The 16,516-nt window shown below is 35.6% G+C and overlaps 1 protein-coding gene across 1 annotated transcript in view; it reads left to right on the top strand.

Annotated features, from left to right (window-relative positions):
- Nucleotides 1-16,194, top strand: part of ASIC5 (acid sensing ion channel subunit family member 5) — a 40,458-nt gene extending 24,264 nt beyond the window's left edge. The window contains exons 7-10 of the mRNA XM_002815243.2: nt 3,479-3,535; nt 5,431-5,599; nt 14,002-14,093; nt 15,872-16,194. Coding sequence (XP_002815289.2) covers nt 3,479-3,535; nt 5,431-5,599; nt 14,002-14,093; nt 15,872-16,062 — 509 coding nt within the window. The 3' untranslated portion in view covers nt 16,063-16,194. The remainder of the gene's footprint in view (nt 1-3,478; nt 3,536-5,430; nt 5,600-14,001; nt 14,094-15,871) is intronic.
- The last annotated feature ends 322 nt before the right edge of the window (nt 16,195-16,516 follow it).

Genomic DNA, 16,516 nt, shown 5'->3' with positions numbered 1-16,516 from the left:
AAATTTCTTTGAATTTTATGTTTATATTTACTTAATTTGAAACATAGCAAATCAACATATCACTAAATTGTTTTCCATTCTTATGAAATTCTACACTGGAAAATTATCCATTTGCCAAGTACAACTTCGACTGACAAATTTTACATTATAAAATCATGGCACAGATTTCTGGAAAAGAAAATTGCATTATCAGGGTGGGGCCCCAATACTTATTCCCAAAGGCTAAAATTTGATGGTCTCAAATATCTAAAACAGCACACCAAGGTTTTCTTAATTTTGAAAGAAAAATTAGATCATGGATATGTCTTACCAAGCCTGAAGATTTCACTGTTGAAAAGTTGTTTTCTTTGGGACTGTAAAATTAACTTCAGGCCTCCTTTTCATACAATTTGCAACTTTTCCAGAACCAAGGGTGAGAGGCAAGCATTGAAGGAAGCAATGGAGCAGGGTGAATAACAGCTGGATCTCAACCAGGCTGCTCATGTCGGCTCCACAATTTCTCCCCTAGGTGATCTTGAACAAGTGACCTAACCTCTCTCCTCTGCTGTCAAATGGAGGAGAGGATAATAATCCCATCTTATAGGGTTGTTGTAAGAATGAAAGTGGTATGTAAGTGGTTCAAATAGTGCCTGGCACAGAATATAGTCTATGTAAATGTCAGATATTTTTATTCAGGTCTCTTACATCCCTCTCCCACAGCATATCTAGAAAGATATACTGTAACACAATCTACCTGCCAAAATATTGTAACTGCCCAGCGGGCTCACCTTGCCTGCTGCCTAGACAGAGCTGATTTATCAAGACAAAGGAATTGCAATAGAGAAAAACTAATTCATGCAGAGCTGGCTGTGCGGGAGACTGGAGTTTTATTATGACTCAAATCAGTCTCCCTGAGTATTCGGAGATAAGAGTGTTTAAGGATAATTTGGTGGGTAGGGGACCAGTGAACCAGTGAATCAGGTGTTCTGATTGGTGAGATCAGAGATGAAATCATGTGTAGTTGAAGCTGTCCTTTTGCGCTGAGTCAATTCCTGGGTAGGGGTCACAAAACCAGATGGGCCAGATTTTTGATCTGGGTGGTGCCAGCTGATCATTGGAGGCAGGGTCTGCAACATATCTCAAGCACTGATCTTAGCTTTTACAAGAGTAATGTTATCACTATAAGAAATTTGGAGAGGTTTAGAATCTTGAACCCTCCAGCTGCATGACCCCTAAACATAATTTCTAATCTTGTCGCTAATTTGTTAGCCCTACAAAGGCAATCTAGTCCCCAGGCAGGAAGGGAGTTTGTTTTGGGAAAGGGCTGTTATTGTCTTTGTTTCAGAGCTAAATCATAAACTAAGTTCCTCCCAAAGTTAGTTCAACTAACGCCCAAGAATGAACAAGGACAGCTTGGAGGTTAGAAACAAAATGGAGTCAGTTAGGTCAAATCTCTTTCACTGTAATAATAAAAGTAAAAAATATATAAAATATAAATATAGAAGGTGTATAAATATAAAATATATATAAAATATAAAATATTTTATATTTTAATATATTACATATTTAATATATAATATATTTAATATATAATATATTATATATTAAATATATAATATATAATATATTATATATTAAATATATAATATATAATATATTAAATATATTATATATTAAATATATAATATATTAAATATATAATATATTTTATAATATATTAAATATATAAGATATTTTATAATATATTAAATATATAAGATATTAAATATATAATATATTTAATATATAAGATATTAAATATATAATATATTTAATATATAATATATTATATATAATATATTAAATATATAATATATTATATATAATATATTAAATATATAATATATATTATATATAAATATATATAAAATATAAAAAATAATGAAAGTAAAAAAGATATAAATTTTGCAAAAGTGGTTTCATTATTTTTCAGAGGTTTCCAGAATCATCACATCCTTCTTTTTAGTATCCAGATTATTGATCTCTGGCCCCTGCAAAAACTGCTGTTCTATATAAAACTGCTGGCTCTGGCTCTTATTTCTCATTCCTAATTTATTGGCAAAGTTACTGGAAAGAAGTCTGAATTGTTTCATGCAGAATAATGTTTACAATTTTAAAAGTTATTATTATTAAACAAAAACCTACTGGCTAATGTGGACCAGAAACTAGGCAAGGTGCTATATAAAACACAAAGAATGATATCTGCATGAATTTTAGCATATATATCAAATGCATTCAGGAATATGATCTTATTTGGTTAGATTCTCACACATCCCTTTAAGTGTACTGACATATGAATAAATGGAAGATTCTAAACGTTAAACAAATTCGCTGAGGTAATTCCACTAACAATTTGAGGAAGCAATCTCCAAAACAGCTTTTTCAGATATTGGTTATTTCCAAAATTTCATTGTTCTTTTGTTTGTTTGTTTTTCTTTTTGTTTTCTGTGTTACATCTACCATCTTTTTTTTCTGAATTGTTCTTTATAATGGAAGAAATATTATTGCCAGAGCAAGAAGTAATTCAGAAAAATGAGGCTTTTTCCTAATTCAGTGTTGGAGGTAGATTTTTTTTTTTACTTATTTTATTTTATTCATAAAGAGCACTTCCTTATAGTTAGCCAAACATTCCACAAATTGTCCACACATTGTAAGTGGACAATCTCCTTTGCTTACTTTCAAGATCACTGACTAAACATTGTGGCTAACTGCTGAGTCACATGGGCTATAGCAATAGACAAGTATTGTATTAAGGCTAAAAGACTAAGGCTTTAGAATCTTAGAACCAGCCCTAGGAGTAAACCCAGCTCTGATACGTAGTGATTTTACTACTTATCGCACAATCTACAGTGGGTACTTAACAAATATCGGTACTTACCTGCCCCCTCCCCATCCTACCTCTGGAATGGCAGTCTGTCAGGAACGTGTGTGTGTGTGTGTGTGTATGTGTGTGTGTGTGTGTGTATGTGTGTGTGTGTGTGTTTGTAAATGGATAGAGGGAGCAGGATGGAAGATATACAGAATGTTCCAAGGTTCCCCTAACTGTGTGGTCTTGAGCAAGCCGCTTTCTGAGGCTTAGTTTCTTTATCTGTAAAATGAAAATTCTCATATCACAGGATTGTGAACCGCATCAAATGAGATAACTGTGAAAGTAATTTTAAATTTGAAAACTACTCACATTTTAAAATTATTATTCCCACTTAAAGATTTTAGAGTGATATAGACAGATGGAAAGAGGTATGGAAAGAAACAAAAGCATTATTCTTCCTCCCAACACATATTTTCACTGGATACTAACTTGATTCCATAGTTTTGCTTATGAAAGAATAGATGTTCATATAGATGAATGGGTGGGTGGATGAATGGATTGATAGATGTAGGTAAGAAAGGTATTTTTGTCATTAGATCACTTATTTTACAAAATGTAAAGTCTCTATATGTTACACTTATTATTTTTAAGGAAATGGGATAGAATGTGACCTACAAAAGCACTTCAGCTGTGTTTCTCCTGTACTTGGTAAGTGCTTAATTTACTTTTATTTTCAGGATTTATATTAAAATTGCTCAAAGTAATATAAGACATTAAGTCAAACTATGGATAGCCCAGAAATTAAACAGAATATAGTATATAAGAGAAGATCTTTTTGTAAGTGTTCTTAAGTAGTAGCTAACAAACACAGGCAGTACACACAAACAAAAACCCTCTGATATTAAGACACATCTAAATTTTTAAATTTTGTTCTTTTTTATAATCAAAATATCCTAGTTGTTTTTTATTGTTTCACAAATAAAACAAGTTTATTGTGAATAGTTAAAATACTACAGAATAGAAAGGAAATCATGTAAAAATAAGTAGAAGTTTTATTACTGAGAACTCCTCTCACTGTTTGGGAATAATCCTTCATTCATTCACTTTATTGTATGTACATGGCATATAAAATTTTTTCATAAATGGAATTATAACTGTACATGCCACATTTATTGGGGACAAGTTCTTATTAAAGAGCCCCCTCTTTTTTTGCTTTCACACCTCTTACCTTAACCTGCAATAATTGCTAACACTTTAGTATATCCTACCGTAACTTTCTCCACATATACATCTCCATATTTATCACTTGAAGTCATTGGTTGTTTTATTAAAACAGAATCCCAGTATATACCCTTCTATGCAACTTGCTTTTCTAATCCATTGTGGAAATATCTCCAGGGTAGCAGGAATAGATTTAAAAGGTTCTTTTCAGTGGTTGTAAAATATTTCAAGGTATGGCTATAGGTAGAAGGAATCTTTTTTATATAGATCACAGGCTGAATATGCAAAAGCCATATTACTAACCAATAGACTTGAAATGATGTTGCCGGATATCTTCGGATTTCTTATCCTTGTTGGAGGCTGGAGGGAGAGCTTGGGGAAAAAAACCATGCATGCAGTTCAGCGGGGACTGTTGTGGGATAAGGGGGTCAGAAGAGTGTGTGTATTTGTGTGTGTGAGAGAGTATTATGTACATGAGAGTATATGTATGTAAGTGTGTGTGTGAGAGTATGTTTATGTGAGCCTATGTGTGTATGGGAGTGTATGAGTGCGTGTGAGTGTAGGGGAAGAGTGGTGGTCATTACCGGCAATGCTAAAGAACTAGCAGATGCATACTTTGGCTTCTCCCAGAGAAGTCAAAGTTAGAGTCTGAAAAGCAAACCCAAAGTTGGTCAGTAACCAGGAGGCCTTGGTAAACAACTGGTTCATGAGAACAAAGGGTTTCAGTATCAAAACCAAAGGAAAAACAAGAACCTGAGTATCTACCACGAATGAGGAGCAGTGAGAAAGGGCACTGGGAGGTGGTCCAAAGGGAAGCTGGAGACAAACACTACCTGCTACAGGGACTTTTTTCCAGTATGCATTTGCATGGACAGCCTGGTTGCTCTGAAGGAGCCAAGAGAGATCACCGAACAGAGAACCTCAGTGGTTGATTTGGAAGTGACTGGGCCAACAGAAATAAGGAACTGCAAATACTCAGGAGTACATTTCTTACCATTGTATGTTGAGACAAATCTGAAGATGTTTACGCACTTTCCATCTTTCTTCTGTCCAAATATCTGATATTTTACAGAAATAGACCCAGATATTCTTCTGTCCAAATATCTGATATTTTACGGAAATAGACCCAGATACTTCCTGAAAATAATTTCTTAAATCCTATAAAGATCCCAATCCAGTGACTCAATGAATTCAAAGATAAGAACTTCCGGGCCTTATATTGTATCTCCTCTGCTATATTCAGAATAACATATAAACACCATTTGTTGTTGGTAACCACTTTTTTTTAACATTGAAAGTGAAATGATGAACTTTATAAAACTAGCCTACCCATGATGAAATATTTCTCTTCTCTGAATTCCCTGTCCTGATTTTCATTTCAGACCACATTGAATTTAAGGATTTATGTACAGTGGGAACACATAACTCTAGCTGCCCCGTTTCTTGTGAAGAAACAGAATATCCGGCCACTATTTCTTATTCCTCTTTTCCAAGTCAAAAAGCTTTGAAATATCTTTCCAGGAAGTTGAATCAAAGCCGGAAATACATCAGGTAATCTTGCTAGCCTTTTAAATTATTGATAATTAACATAGATTTTTTTTCTTTATTGAAAACCCTCAAAGACTCAGGAAATGAAATTCTAATCAATCAAGGGAGGCAATGGCTTTTTTTCACTGAACTGACAATGAAACCATAGAATTTTAAAAGTAAATAAGATCATATCTTTCAACTCCTTACTTTAATTGTGTGAAAAGGAAAATGATGCTTGCTTGAGTAATTTGCTCATGATCAAACCTTTATTGCCCAAAGTGGGGAAAATAAGAATGTTGACTGATAATAATGGATGCCTTAAAATATGAAAATTTCTTACCTGTACATTATATACTTTGAGTCTTCTAATAACTGTACAAGGTAGATAAAACAGAAATTAATATTCTAATTTTACAGAAGAGGAAACTGAAGGACATCGTATTTTAAGAAATGGTTCTGTGAAGGTAGTCAGGGGCCCAGAAAGAAGTTATGCCCAAGAACTTTGATGCTGGTCCCCGTGTCTTTGCAACTCAGATACATGATTCCACGTCCCCTGATTAACTGAGAATTAAATTAGTCCTCTTTTTGCTACACCATACTGCCTCTTAAAAATTACAAATCAAGCTTCATAAATAACTCTTCGTTTTTTAACAGGAAAGCAACATTAGCATTTCTCTTTGTTTCTTCTTTGTATTTTTAGGACTAGGACATGAAGCAGCAATATATACAGTATATTGGTGTTTGTAGTTATATCTATTAAAATAAAAATATGTTAACTAACTTAAGGTTGATGTACATTTTCACAGATGTGTACATAATTTGGAAAGCATGCTTTGATTCCAATGTTAGCCTTGTGCTTACTTTAATAAAATAAAAAAAGATATTCCCATGTAAACACTGAGGTAATAAAGTGGTCTTTACAGAAAGAAAAAGCATTTTCATCAAAACAGGGCTAATGGAGTGATTTCAAACAGCAGATAAAATGATAAACAGCTGCAAAATTCACAATTATGTTTGTTTACACTTCTGACTCCAGCACAGACATCTATTTACATATTTTGTTTTAATGTGGGAAACTGATTTGCTTTTAATATTGTTCCTGATGTATTTAAATATGACTTAGAAGAGTACTTCCTGTGTCTTTTGGTTGACAGAAATCTCCTGAGTTTCATAATTATTTAATATACAAAGAAAGTAGGCATGATTTTGGAGACATACTGGTGAATCAGAAAAGAAAGCCATGTATGAAACAAGAGGATCTTAGGGAATGCTGTTTTTTTTCTTTTTTTTCCAAAACTCAGATTATTCTTGAAACGGGAGAATTCTCTGCTTCTCCTTGCAGAATGTGCAACAGGGCATTGCTCACCTGTTCGGCATCCCCGCAGCTCAAACTCCTATGGAGAGCATGCAGATGGGCAGGTGCAGAGGCCAGGGGGATCACTTTGGGCTCCTGCCCCATGGTAGTGTCTAGCATTGGGTGCCTGCCACCCTGGGGTTACAAAACTCTTTCAGCTTTGCTGTCTACAGATGGCTGGAGGGTTAATCAGCTCAATGGACCCTCTGCCTTATCGCAAAGGCAGAGGGCCAGTGTGACAGCCTTCTGTATCCCAAGATCTTTCCCAGTGTCCCAGAAGAACTGGATTACACACGGGCTCGAAGGATGGGTGCAAGGTTTTATTGAATGGTGGAGGTGGCTCTCAGTGAGATGGATGGGGAGCCAGAAGGGGGTATGGAGTGGGATTGTGATCTTCGCATGGAGTCAGGCAGCCTGTGGCTAGATTCTTCTCTGAACACCCCTGGCCGAACTCCCCTTGGTGTTCAGATGTGCCTCCTCTTCTCTCTTTCTCTGCCACATCATTTTGCCATCACTGGTTTGTTGATCTGCTGGTCTTCTCCTCTCTTCTGGAGCTTGGGGTTTCGGTTTCATATGGAGGCAGGATAGGGGATGTAGTGGGCCAAAAGGCAACTTTTTGGGTGCAAAAACAGATATGCCTGTTCTCATTTAGGGCCACAGGTATCCAGGTCTGAGGGTGGGCCTTTGCCAGGGAACCGCCTTCTTCTACCCAGTATTTTTCTGTTTCCTGTCCAGATAATTATGAATAGTTCTCCAATTAATCCTATCACATAATGTACATGTAGGGACCTTACATGGTTTTAAATTGGCGAGGCCATTACCAGGAAGACTAAGGTGAGCAGCTGAACAAAGGTGGCTGGACTTAGGGGTTGTTCAACTCCTACACAGAGACAGTTAAAAGTCACACATATAATTAAGTAACTGGTTTGTGCAAAGATACTGGAAATCAGAGAGTGGTAAATCAGAAAACAGAAATGCAGTTTGTCAGGATGGCAAATGTGAAATGTTAGCAGCAGTCATTTTAAAAGAAGCGACCCCTAACTTAACCATGAAGCTGTATGTTTGTCTTCCTGGGACAGAAATAAATGCTACTTCATGGTCAATCCAGGGCCTCATGAGGCTGCTGCTGGACCTCAAAATGTTGAGAGGCTTAGCCTGACTGTAGCAGGCAGTGTGGAGTTTACCCTTGAAGATAAGGGTAAATTGTGTCTGAAGTCAGGCCAACTTCATGGTAAAACAAGTGAATTTTAAAAATTGTTCTGTTTTAACTTAACAAATTTTGAAATAAAAATTGTATAAAATTGTTTTCTTTATGCCAAATTAATTCATTCCCCTAATGCAGCACTCCTGTTCAAGCATCTGGAAGCTTTTTTAAAAACTATTTTGTAATACATAAAAAAATTCAGTTTTTAGTTTTTATTTTATAATTGTGCCTCTCCTGACACAAACAAATATTTTTCGACTTAAATCCTGTTAAATCCTGAACAATTTCACTATTGCCATGAGGCACAGATTCAGTGAGACCCAAATGATTAGACAAAACAACTGCCTGAGAGAAGTTGAGCAAATATCACAATATTTTTGCAGAGGAAGAATTTATCTTCTCTCAAAATCACAGGTAGATAGTGCTTGGATATGATTATGAATGTTGCGCTTGGGAAATTAAACAATATTATCAGTGCACATGCAAATTAGGGCACAATGGGGGCCAAAGAGATTGGAATATTACTAAAATTTCTGGACTTCCAAGACAACTTTATTATTTCCATTACTTTGGGAACTGTTTTATCATTTGTAAATATTACTGTAGTCCCTGATTATCTACTCAAACATAGTACATTCTCCTGTTACTCAGGGTTAAACCAATGGAAATTAAGTAAACATATTAATGATATATTTTGAATTAAGTATATTTGGAATTATTGATTTAAAAAATTGTAAACATTAAGGAGAGTGATTTACAGCCATGTTCTTTAGGTGTATTAAAGATCACCACATAATTCTAGGAAACTTGGCTAATAGTATCCACTCTTAATGAATACTATTATTATTATTGCCATTTTAAAATCATCAGGTGCTTGGTTTCAGATTCAGCTTATAACATTGACAGGATAATATTGATGCATTCATTTATTGGTTTCATCTTTAATTTGCTCCCTTATTTGTCCATTTTACATATATCTAAGGTACAACCTATTATTTGTTAGGATTCAGGAGTCGTCTAGGCATTAGGGATACCTCAGTGTACAAAAGACAAAAATCCTGCCTTGCTGCACTTCTGTCCACTGGGATGGAAGTTGGTGACCACTGTATATAGTCATGTCAGATGGCATTAAGTGCTTTGAGAGAGTGGCGGCAGAAAAGCAGCTGGGGAAGCCAAGGTCAGGGAAGGTTGTTCTCAGGGTTGTGGATTATTGTCAGGAAAGTCCTTCCTGACAATATTTGTTGAAGTGGGGTCCGTTAAAGTTGTAAACAGAAAGACCAGTTAGCAAGCTATTGCAAAAATCCAGGTGAGAGGTCATGAAGGCTTGGGCAAAGGTGGTAGCTTTGAATGGGGTGAGAGGTCGTAGGAGTCCAGATATATTTTGAAGGTAACATAAAAAATGGGTTTTCCTGATGGACTGGCTATGGAGTGTGAAAATTTACACTATAAATAAGGGAAATGTGAAGGATTTGACTTGGAACGTATTAAAGTTGGAACATCTATTAGACACCCAAGTAGAAATGTAAGAATGAACTGAATATATTATTGAAGTTCAAGGTAGGGGTCTAGGCTGGAGATAGAGAAAGTGAGGGCTTTCAAGACCATGTAACGAGCTATAATATCATTTTAAAAGATGTTTAGCCACTCTGGTCATGTATAAAGGTTTCTTTTTTTTTATTTTTATTTTATTATTTTTTTAATATATTTTTTTATTTTTTTATTTTTACTTTTTTATTTATTATTATTATTCTTTAGGTATATCTCCCAATGCTATCCCTTCCCCCTCCCCCCACCCCACAACAGTCCCCAGAGTGTGATTTTCCCCTTCCTGTGTCCATGTGTTCTCATTGTTCAATTCCCACCTATGAGTGAGAATATGCGGTGTTTGGTGTTTTGTTCTTGCGATAGTTTACTGAAAATGATGATTTCCAATTTCATCCATGTCCCTACAAAGGACATGAACTCATCATTGTTTATGGCTGCATAGTATTCAATGGTGTATATGTGCCACATTTTCTTAATCCAGTCTATCATTGTTGGACATTTGGATTGGTTCCAAGTCTTTGCTATTGTGAATAATGCCACAATAAACATATGTGTGCATGTGTCTTTATAGCAGCATGATTTACAGTCCTTTGGGTATATACCCAGTAATGGGATGGCTGGGTCAAATGGTATTTCTAGTTCTAGATCCCTGAGGAATCGCCACACTGACTTCCACAAGAGTTGAACTAGTTTACAGTCCCACCAACAGTGTCAAAGTGTTCCTATTTCTCCACATCCTCTCCAGCACCTGTTGTTTCCTGATTTTTTAATGATTGCCATTCTAACTGGTGTGAGATGGTATCTCATTGTGGTTTTGATTTGCATTTCTCTGATGGCCAGTGATGGTGAGCATTTTTTCATGTGTTTTTTGGCTGCATAAATGTCTTCTTTTGAGAAGTGTCTGTTCATGTCCTTCACCCACTTTTTGATGGGGTTGTTTGTTTTTTCTTGTAAATTTGTTTGAGTTTATTGTAGATTCTGTATATTAGCTCCTTGTCAGATGAGTAGGTTGCGAAAATTTTCTCCCATTTTGTAGGTTGCCTGTTCACTCTGATGGTAGTTTCTTTTGCTGTGCAGAAGCTCTTTAGTTTAATTAGATCCCATTTGTCAATTTTGGCTTTTGTTGCCATTGCTTTTGGTGTTTTCGACATGGAGTCCTTGCCCATGCCTATGTCCTGAATGGTAATGCCTAGGTTTTCTTCTAGGGTTTTTATGGTTTTAGGTCTAACGTTTAAGTCTTTAATCCATCTTGAATTAATTTTTGTATAAGGTGTAAGGAAGGGATCCAGTTTCAGCTTTCTACATATGGCTAGCCAGTTTTCCCAGCACCATTTATTAAATAGGGAATCCTTTCCCCATTGCTTGTTTTTCTCAGGTTTGTCAAAGATCAGATAGTTGTAGATATGCGGTGTTATTTCTGAGGGCTCTGTTCTGTTCCATTGATCTATATCTCTGTTTTGGTACCAGTACTATGCTGTTTTGGTTACTGTAGCCTTGTAGTATAGTTTGAAGTCAGGTAGCATGATGCTTCCAGCTTTGTTCTTTTGGCTTAGGATTGACTTGGCGACGCGGGCTCTTTTTTGGTTCCATATGAACTTTAAAGTATTTTTTTCCAATTCTGTGAAGAAAGTCATTGGTAGCTTGATGGGGATGGCATTGAATCTGTAAATTACCTTGGGCAGTATGGCCATTTTCACAATATTGATTCTTCCTACCCATGAGCATGGAATGTTCTTCCATTTGTTTGTATCCTCTTTTATTTCCTTGAGCAGTGGTTTGTAGTTCTCCTTGAAGAGGTCCTTCACGTCCCTTGTAAGTTGGATTCCTAGGTATTTTATTCTCTTTGAAGCAATTGTGAATGGGAGTTCACTCATGATTTGGCTCTCTGTTTGTCTGTTGTTGGTGTATAAGAATGCTTGTGATTTTTGTACATTGATTTTGTATCCTGAGACTTTGCTGAAGTTGCTTATCAGCTTAAGGAGATTTTGGGCTGAGACAATGGGGTTTTCTAGATATACAATCATGTCGTCTGCAAACAGGGACAATTTGACTTCCTCTTTTCCTAATTGAATACCCATTATTTCCTTCTCCTGCCTAACTGCCCTGGCTAGAACTTCCAACACTATGTTGAATAGGAGTGGTGAGAGAGGGCATCCCTGTCTTGTGCCAGTTTTCAAAGGGAATGCTTCCTGAGCGACCTACAAAGAGACTTAGACTCCCACACATTAATAATGGGAGACTTTAACACCCCACTGTCAACATTAGACAGATCAATGGGACAGAAAGTCAACAAGGATACCCAGGAATTGAACTCAGCTCTGCACCAAGTGGACCTAATAGACATCTACAGAACTCTCCACCCCAAATCCACAGAATATACATTTTTTTCAGCACCACACCACACCTATTCCAAAATTGGCTGCATACTTGGAAGTAAAGCTCTCCTCAGCAAATGTAAAAGAACAGAAATTATAACAAACTATCTCTCAGATCTCAGTGCAATCAAGCTAGAACTCAGGATTAAGAATCTCACTCAAAACCGCTCAACTACATGGAAACTGAACAACCTGCTTCTGAATGACTACTGGGTACATAACGAAATGAAGGCAGAAATAAAGATGTTCTTTGAAACCAACAAGAACCAAGACACAACATACCAGAATCTCTGGGATGCATTCAAAGCAGTATGTAGAGGGAAATTTATAGCACTAAACGCCCACAAGAGAAAGCAGGAAAGATCCAAAATTGACACCCTAACATCACAATTAAAAGAACTTGAAAAGCAAGAGCAAACACATTCAAAAGCTAGCAGAAGGCAGAACTAACTAAAATCAGAGCAGAACTGAAGGAAATAGAGACACAAAAAACCCTTCAAAAAATTAATGAATCCAGGAGCTGGTTTTTTGAAAGGATCAACAAAATTGATAGACCGCTAGCAAGACTAATAAAGAAAAAAAGAGAGAAGAATCAAATAGATGCAATAAAAAATGATAAAGGGGATATCACCACTGATCCCACAGAAATACAAACTACCATCAGAGAATATTACAAACACCTCTATGCAAATAAACTAGAAAATCTAGAAGAAATGGATAAATTCCTCGACACATACACTCTCCCAAGACTAAACCAGGAAGAAGTTGAATCTCTGAATAGACCAATAACAGGCTCTGAAATTGAGGCAATAATCAATAGCTTACCAACCAAAAAGAGTCCAGGACCAGATGGATTCACAGCCGAATTCTACCAGAGGTACAAGGAGGAACTGGTACCATTCCTTCTGAAACTATTCCAATCAATAGAAAAAGAGGGAATCCTCCGTAAGTCATTTTATGAGGCCAGCATCATCCTGATACCAAAGCTGGGCAGAGACACAACCAAAAAAGAGAATTTTAGACCAATATCCTTGATGAACATTAATGCAAAAATCCTCAATAAAATACTGACAAACCGAATCCAGCAGCACATCAAAAAGCTTATCCACTATGATCAAGTGGGCTTCATCCCTGGGATGCAAGGCTGGTTCAATATATGCAAATCAATAAATGTAATCCAGCATATAAGCAGAACCAAAGACAAAAACCACATGATTATCTCAATAGATGCAGAAAAGGCCTTTGACAAAATTCAGCAACACTTCATGCTAAAAACTCTCAATAAATTAGGTATTGATGGGACATATCTCAAAATAATAAGAGCTATCTATGACAAACCCACAGCCAATATCATACTGAATGGGCAAAAACGTATAAAGATTTCAAACAGACATTAAGAAAAGAGTCTTTGCCTAGGTATATTAATGACATATAGTCAATAATTAGTATTCATCGAACACCCGATATACATCAGACTCTCTGTCAATTTTGCATGTACATAATTTAATTTCACCTCACTACAACTCTGTGAGCGCAACTCTAAAATCCTGACTACTCATGAGGAAACCATGACTCAAAAAAACCAGTGTGATTTCTTGAAGGTCATGTAAGTAACAAAAGACAGAACCAAGACTTGAATGAAAATCAAACACACATTTAAATGTTTGTAAATATTTTATTTAGTAGATATTTACATTTAATGTCTTTTTCTAGTTTCTCAGGAATGAGATGCAGAAAAGTTATTAGGGAAAATTATTTTTTCTTAAATACCAAGATGACAAAATGCCTTCTACATCCTGCTAATTGTGATTAATATTAAAAATAATTCTGTGTCCAATTTAACATTAAATAGCATATAAAACAAAAATGAATATTACCTTTATTCAGTGGGAATTAAAAGTAATGCTGACAATCTTAAGCTATATTATCTATTTTTTATCCCTAGGGAGAATCTTGTAAAAATTGAAATTAACTATAGTGACCTAAACTATAAGATAACGCAGCAGCAAAAGGCAGTGAGTGTGTCTGAGTTACTTGGTAAGTGTTATTTAATTGCTCCTTATTTTATTTATTTATTTATTTATTTTGAGACAGAGTTTCACTCTGTCGCCCAGGCTGGAGTGCAGTGGGTCATCTCTGCTCACTGCAAGCTCCGCCTCCCGGAGGGTTCACACCATTCTCCTGCCTCAGCCTCCTGAGTAGCTGGGACTACAGGTGCCCGCCACCATGCCCGGCTAACTTTTTGTATTTTTAGTAGAGACGGGGTTTCACCATGTTAGCCAGGATGGTCTTGATCTCCTGACCTCGTGATCCGCCCTCCTCGGCTTCCCAAAGTGTTGGGATTACAAGCATGAGCCACCGCTCCCGGCCTAATTGCTCCTTATTTTTAAAAATTTTTATCAGTTTTTTTTCTTTCATATTTAAGGTTTAGCTTATCAATGGAGGACAAGAATCAATTGAACTTGTCATTCAGCTGCTATTTAAATCTGACATATTTCTACTCCCTAGAAAACACTGTACAACCTCACATGGACTTTTATAAAGAAAAGGCTGGTGGTGTTTCATCTCCTACTCACACTCACATCAAACTTTACCATTAGATCCCTCATCAAGTGACTTTGTAGAATGTTTCAGCAATCCTACACCTGGGTAAATGTCAGCCACCTCATACCTCCACACAGGGCTCTACCCTAGAGTGGCTTAAAAAGAAGAACCTGAGGAAGCAAAATTAGGCAATCACTGCCTGCTCACTTGCCTTCTCCACACAGTCCCTAATAAACATAATGGCTAATTTCCTAGATCTCACCGCATCTTAGAGGAAGCTGTGTCGGAGACAGAAGAAGGCCTTAGACTCAGGCAAAAGTGATAGCAGTCAGACATTACAGCTGAGACCCTGAATATGGAGGAAATATGTAAATTCGCCAAAGCTCTTGGAGAAGCCTATACTTCATTATCACACTTTACAAAAACAGAATGGTCCTAAGAATGGCCTAGGGAAATGAGATAATGATTAATAATGTAATCTATTTATGAAAGCACTGCTGGAGTAGTCAGATTCAGAGACAGAAAGTAAAAGAGTGGTTGTCATGGGCTGAGGAGAGGAAGGATGAGGAGTTAGAGTTTAATGCATACAGAGTTTCAGTTAAGGAAGACGAAAACATCCTGGAAATAGATAAAGATTATGGAATGGCTGCAAAACAATGTGAATGTACTTAATGCCACAATACTGTATACTTAAAAATGGTTAACATGGTAAATTTTATGTTATATATATTTTACCACAATAAAAAAGCACAAACAGTAAATATAAGTACAAATTTTAAAATATCAAAAAGGCAATGTTGTGTTAATTTTTGGTAAAAGGAAATACTATGAATGCATAAAAAGAAATACAGTTTTGACACTTTATGTCACAACTTGCTTGGAAATTAATTTTCTGGAAAACATCATCATCCAGTAGTGCCATCTGGATGGCACTTTTCTGCTCTTCATTTAATACCTAGAAATGAGTTTGTAATTATCTAGAATCTCTAATGAATTTACTGAGATTTTATATTCTCCCAAGTCTTAGAGTTATACGTTTGGAATCAGATTTTATGTTTGCTTTTCTTCTCTGCTTTTTATGATGATTTGTATAAATATTACTTTGATATTACCAATTGCTATTACCTTATTCATATCAAATGTTAAAATAATAAAATTAACCAATCTTCATCTCAGTTATGACTCTATTTTGCTTTAACCAATTTAACTTCTAATAATATTTGTTTTTTGTGAAAAATAATAACATTCAATCTTTATTGGTTTTATTACAGCAGATCTTGGTGGTCAGCTGGGTCTATTTTGTGGGGCCAGTCTGATCACGATCATAGAAATTATTGAATATCTATTCACCAATTTCTACTGGATATGCATTTTCTTTTTGCTGAAGATATCTGAAATGACCCAGTGGACTCCTCCACCTCAGAATCGTCTGGGAAATAAAAATAGGATAGAGGAGTGTTAATGGTCACTTAGAATAAAATAATTTCCTTTTCTCTTCACGATACCTTCAGATTTATCATGACTAATTCATTGTTATGTCACTTTGCTATAGTTTTGAGAGTTCAATAAAAGCCATTAAAGATATGTATCTCTTCATAAATACTTCTTTCTATTTGTCTTTGTCTGTGTGTATATATATGTGTATATATGTGTATGTATATATATATGTGTATATATATGTGTATGTATATATATATGAAATAAAGAAATAGGAATTATCTTTCTCACCTTTGTGTTCCCTGCACCTAGAACAGTCAAGATTATGTAATAGACATCTCATAAATGTTTTTCAATGAATGAATATTGGTGTAGTGAAAAAGAGACATTTTTTATGACTAAATATATAAACTAGACCCAATAAATAAACTATACATTAGGAAACAAAATATTTCTTTATTCAAGAAATGATATGTATA

The sequence above is a fragment of the Pongo abelii genome, chromosome 3 (genome assembly GCF_028885655.2).
Source record: "Pongo abelii isolate AG06213 chromosome 3, NHGRI_mPonAbe1-v2.0_pri, whole genome shotgun sequence".
In the NCBI taxonomy this organism is placed as follows: Eukaryota; Metazoa; Chordata; class Mammalia; order Primates; family Hominidae; genus Pongo; species Pongo abelii.
Note: the sequence above shows the minus strand (reverse complement) of the source record. Positions and strands in the feature narration are given on the sequence as shown.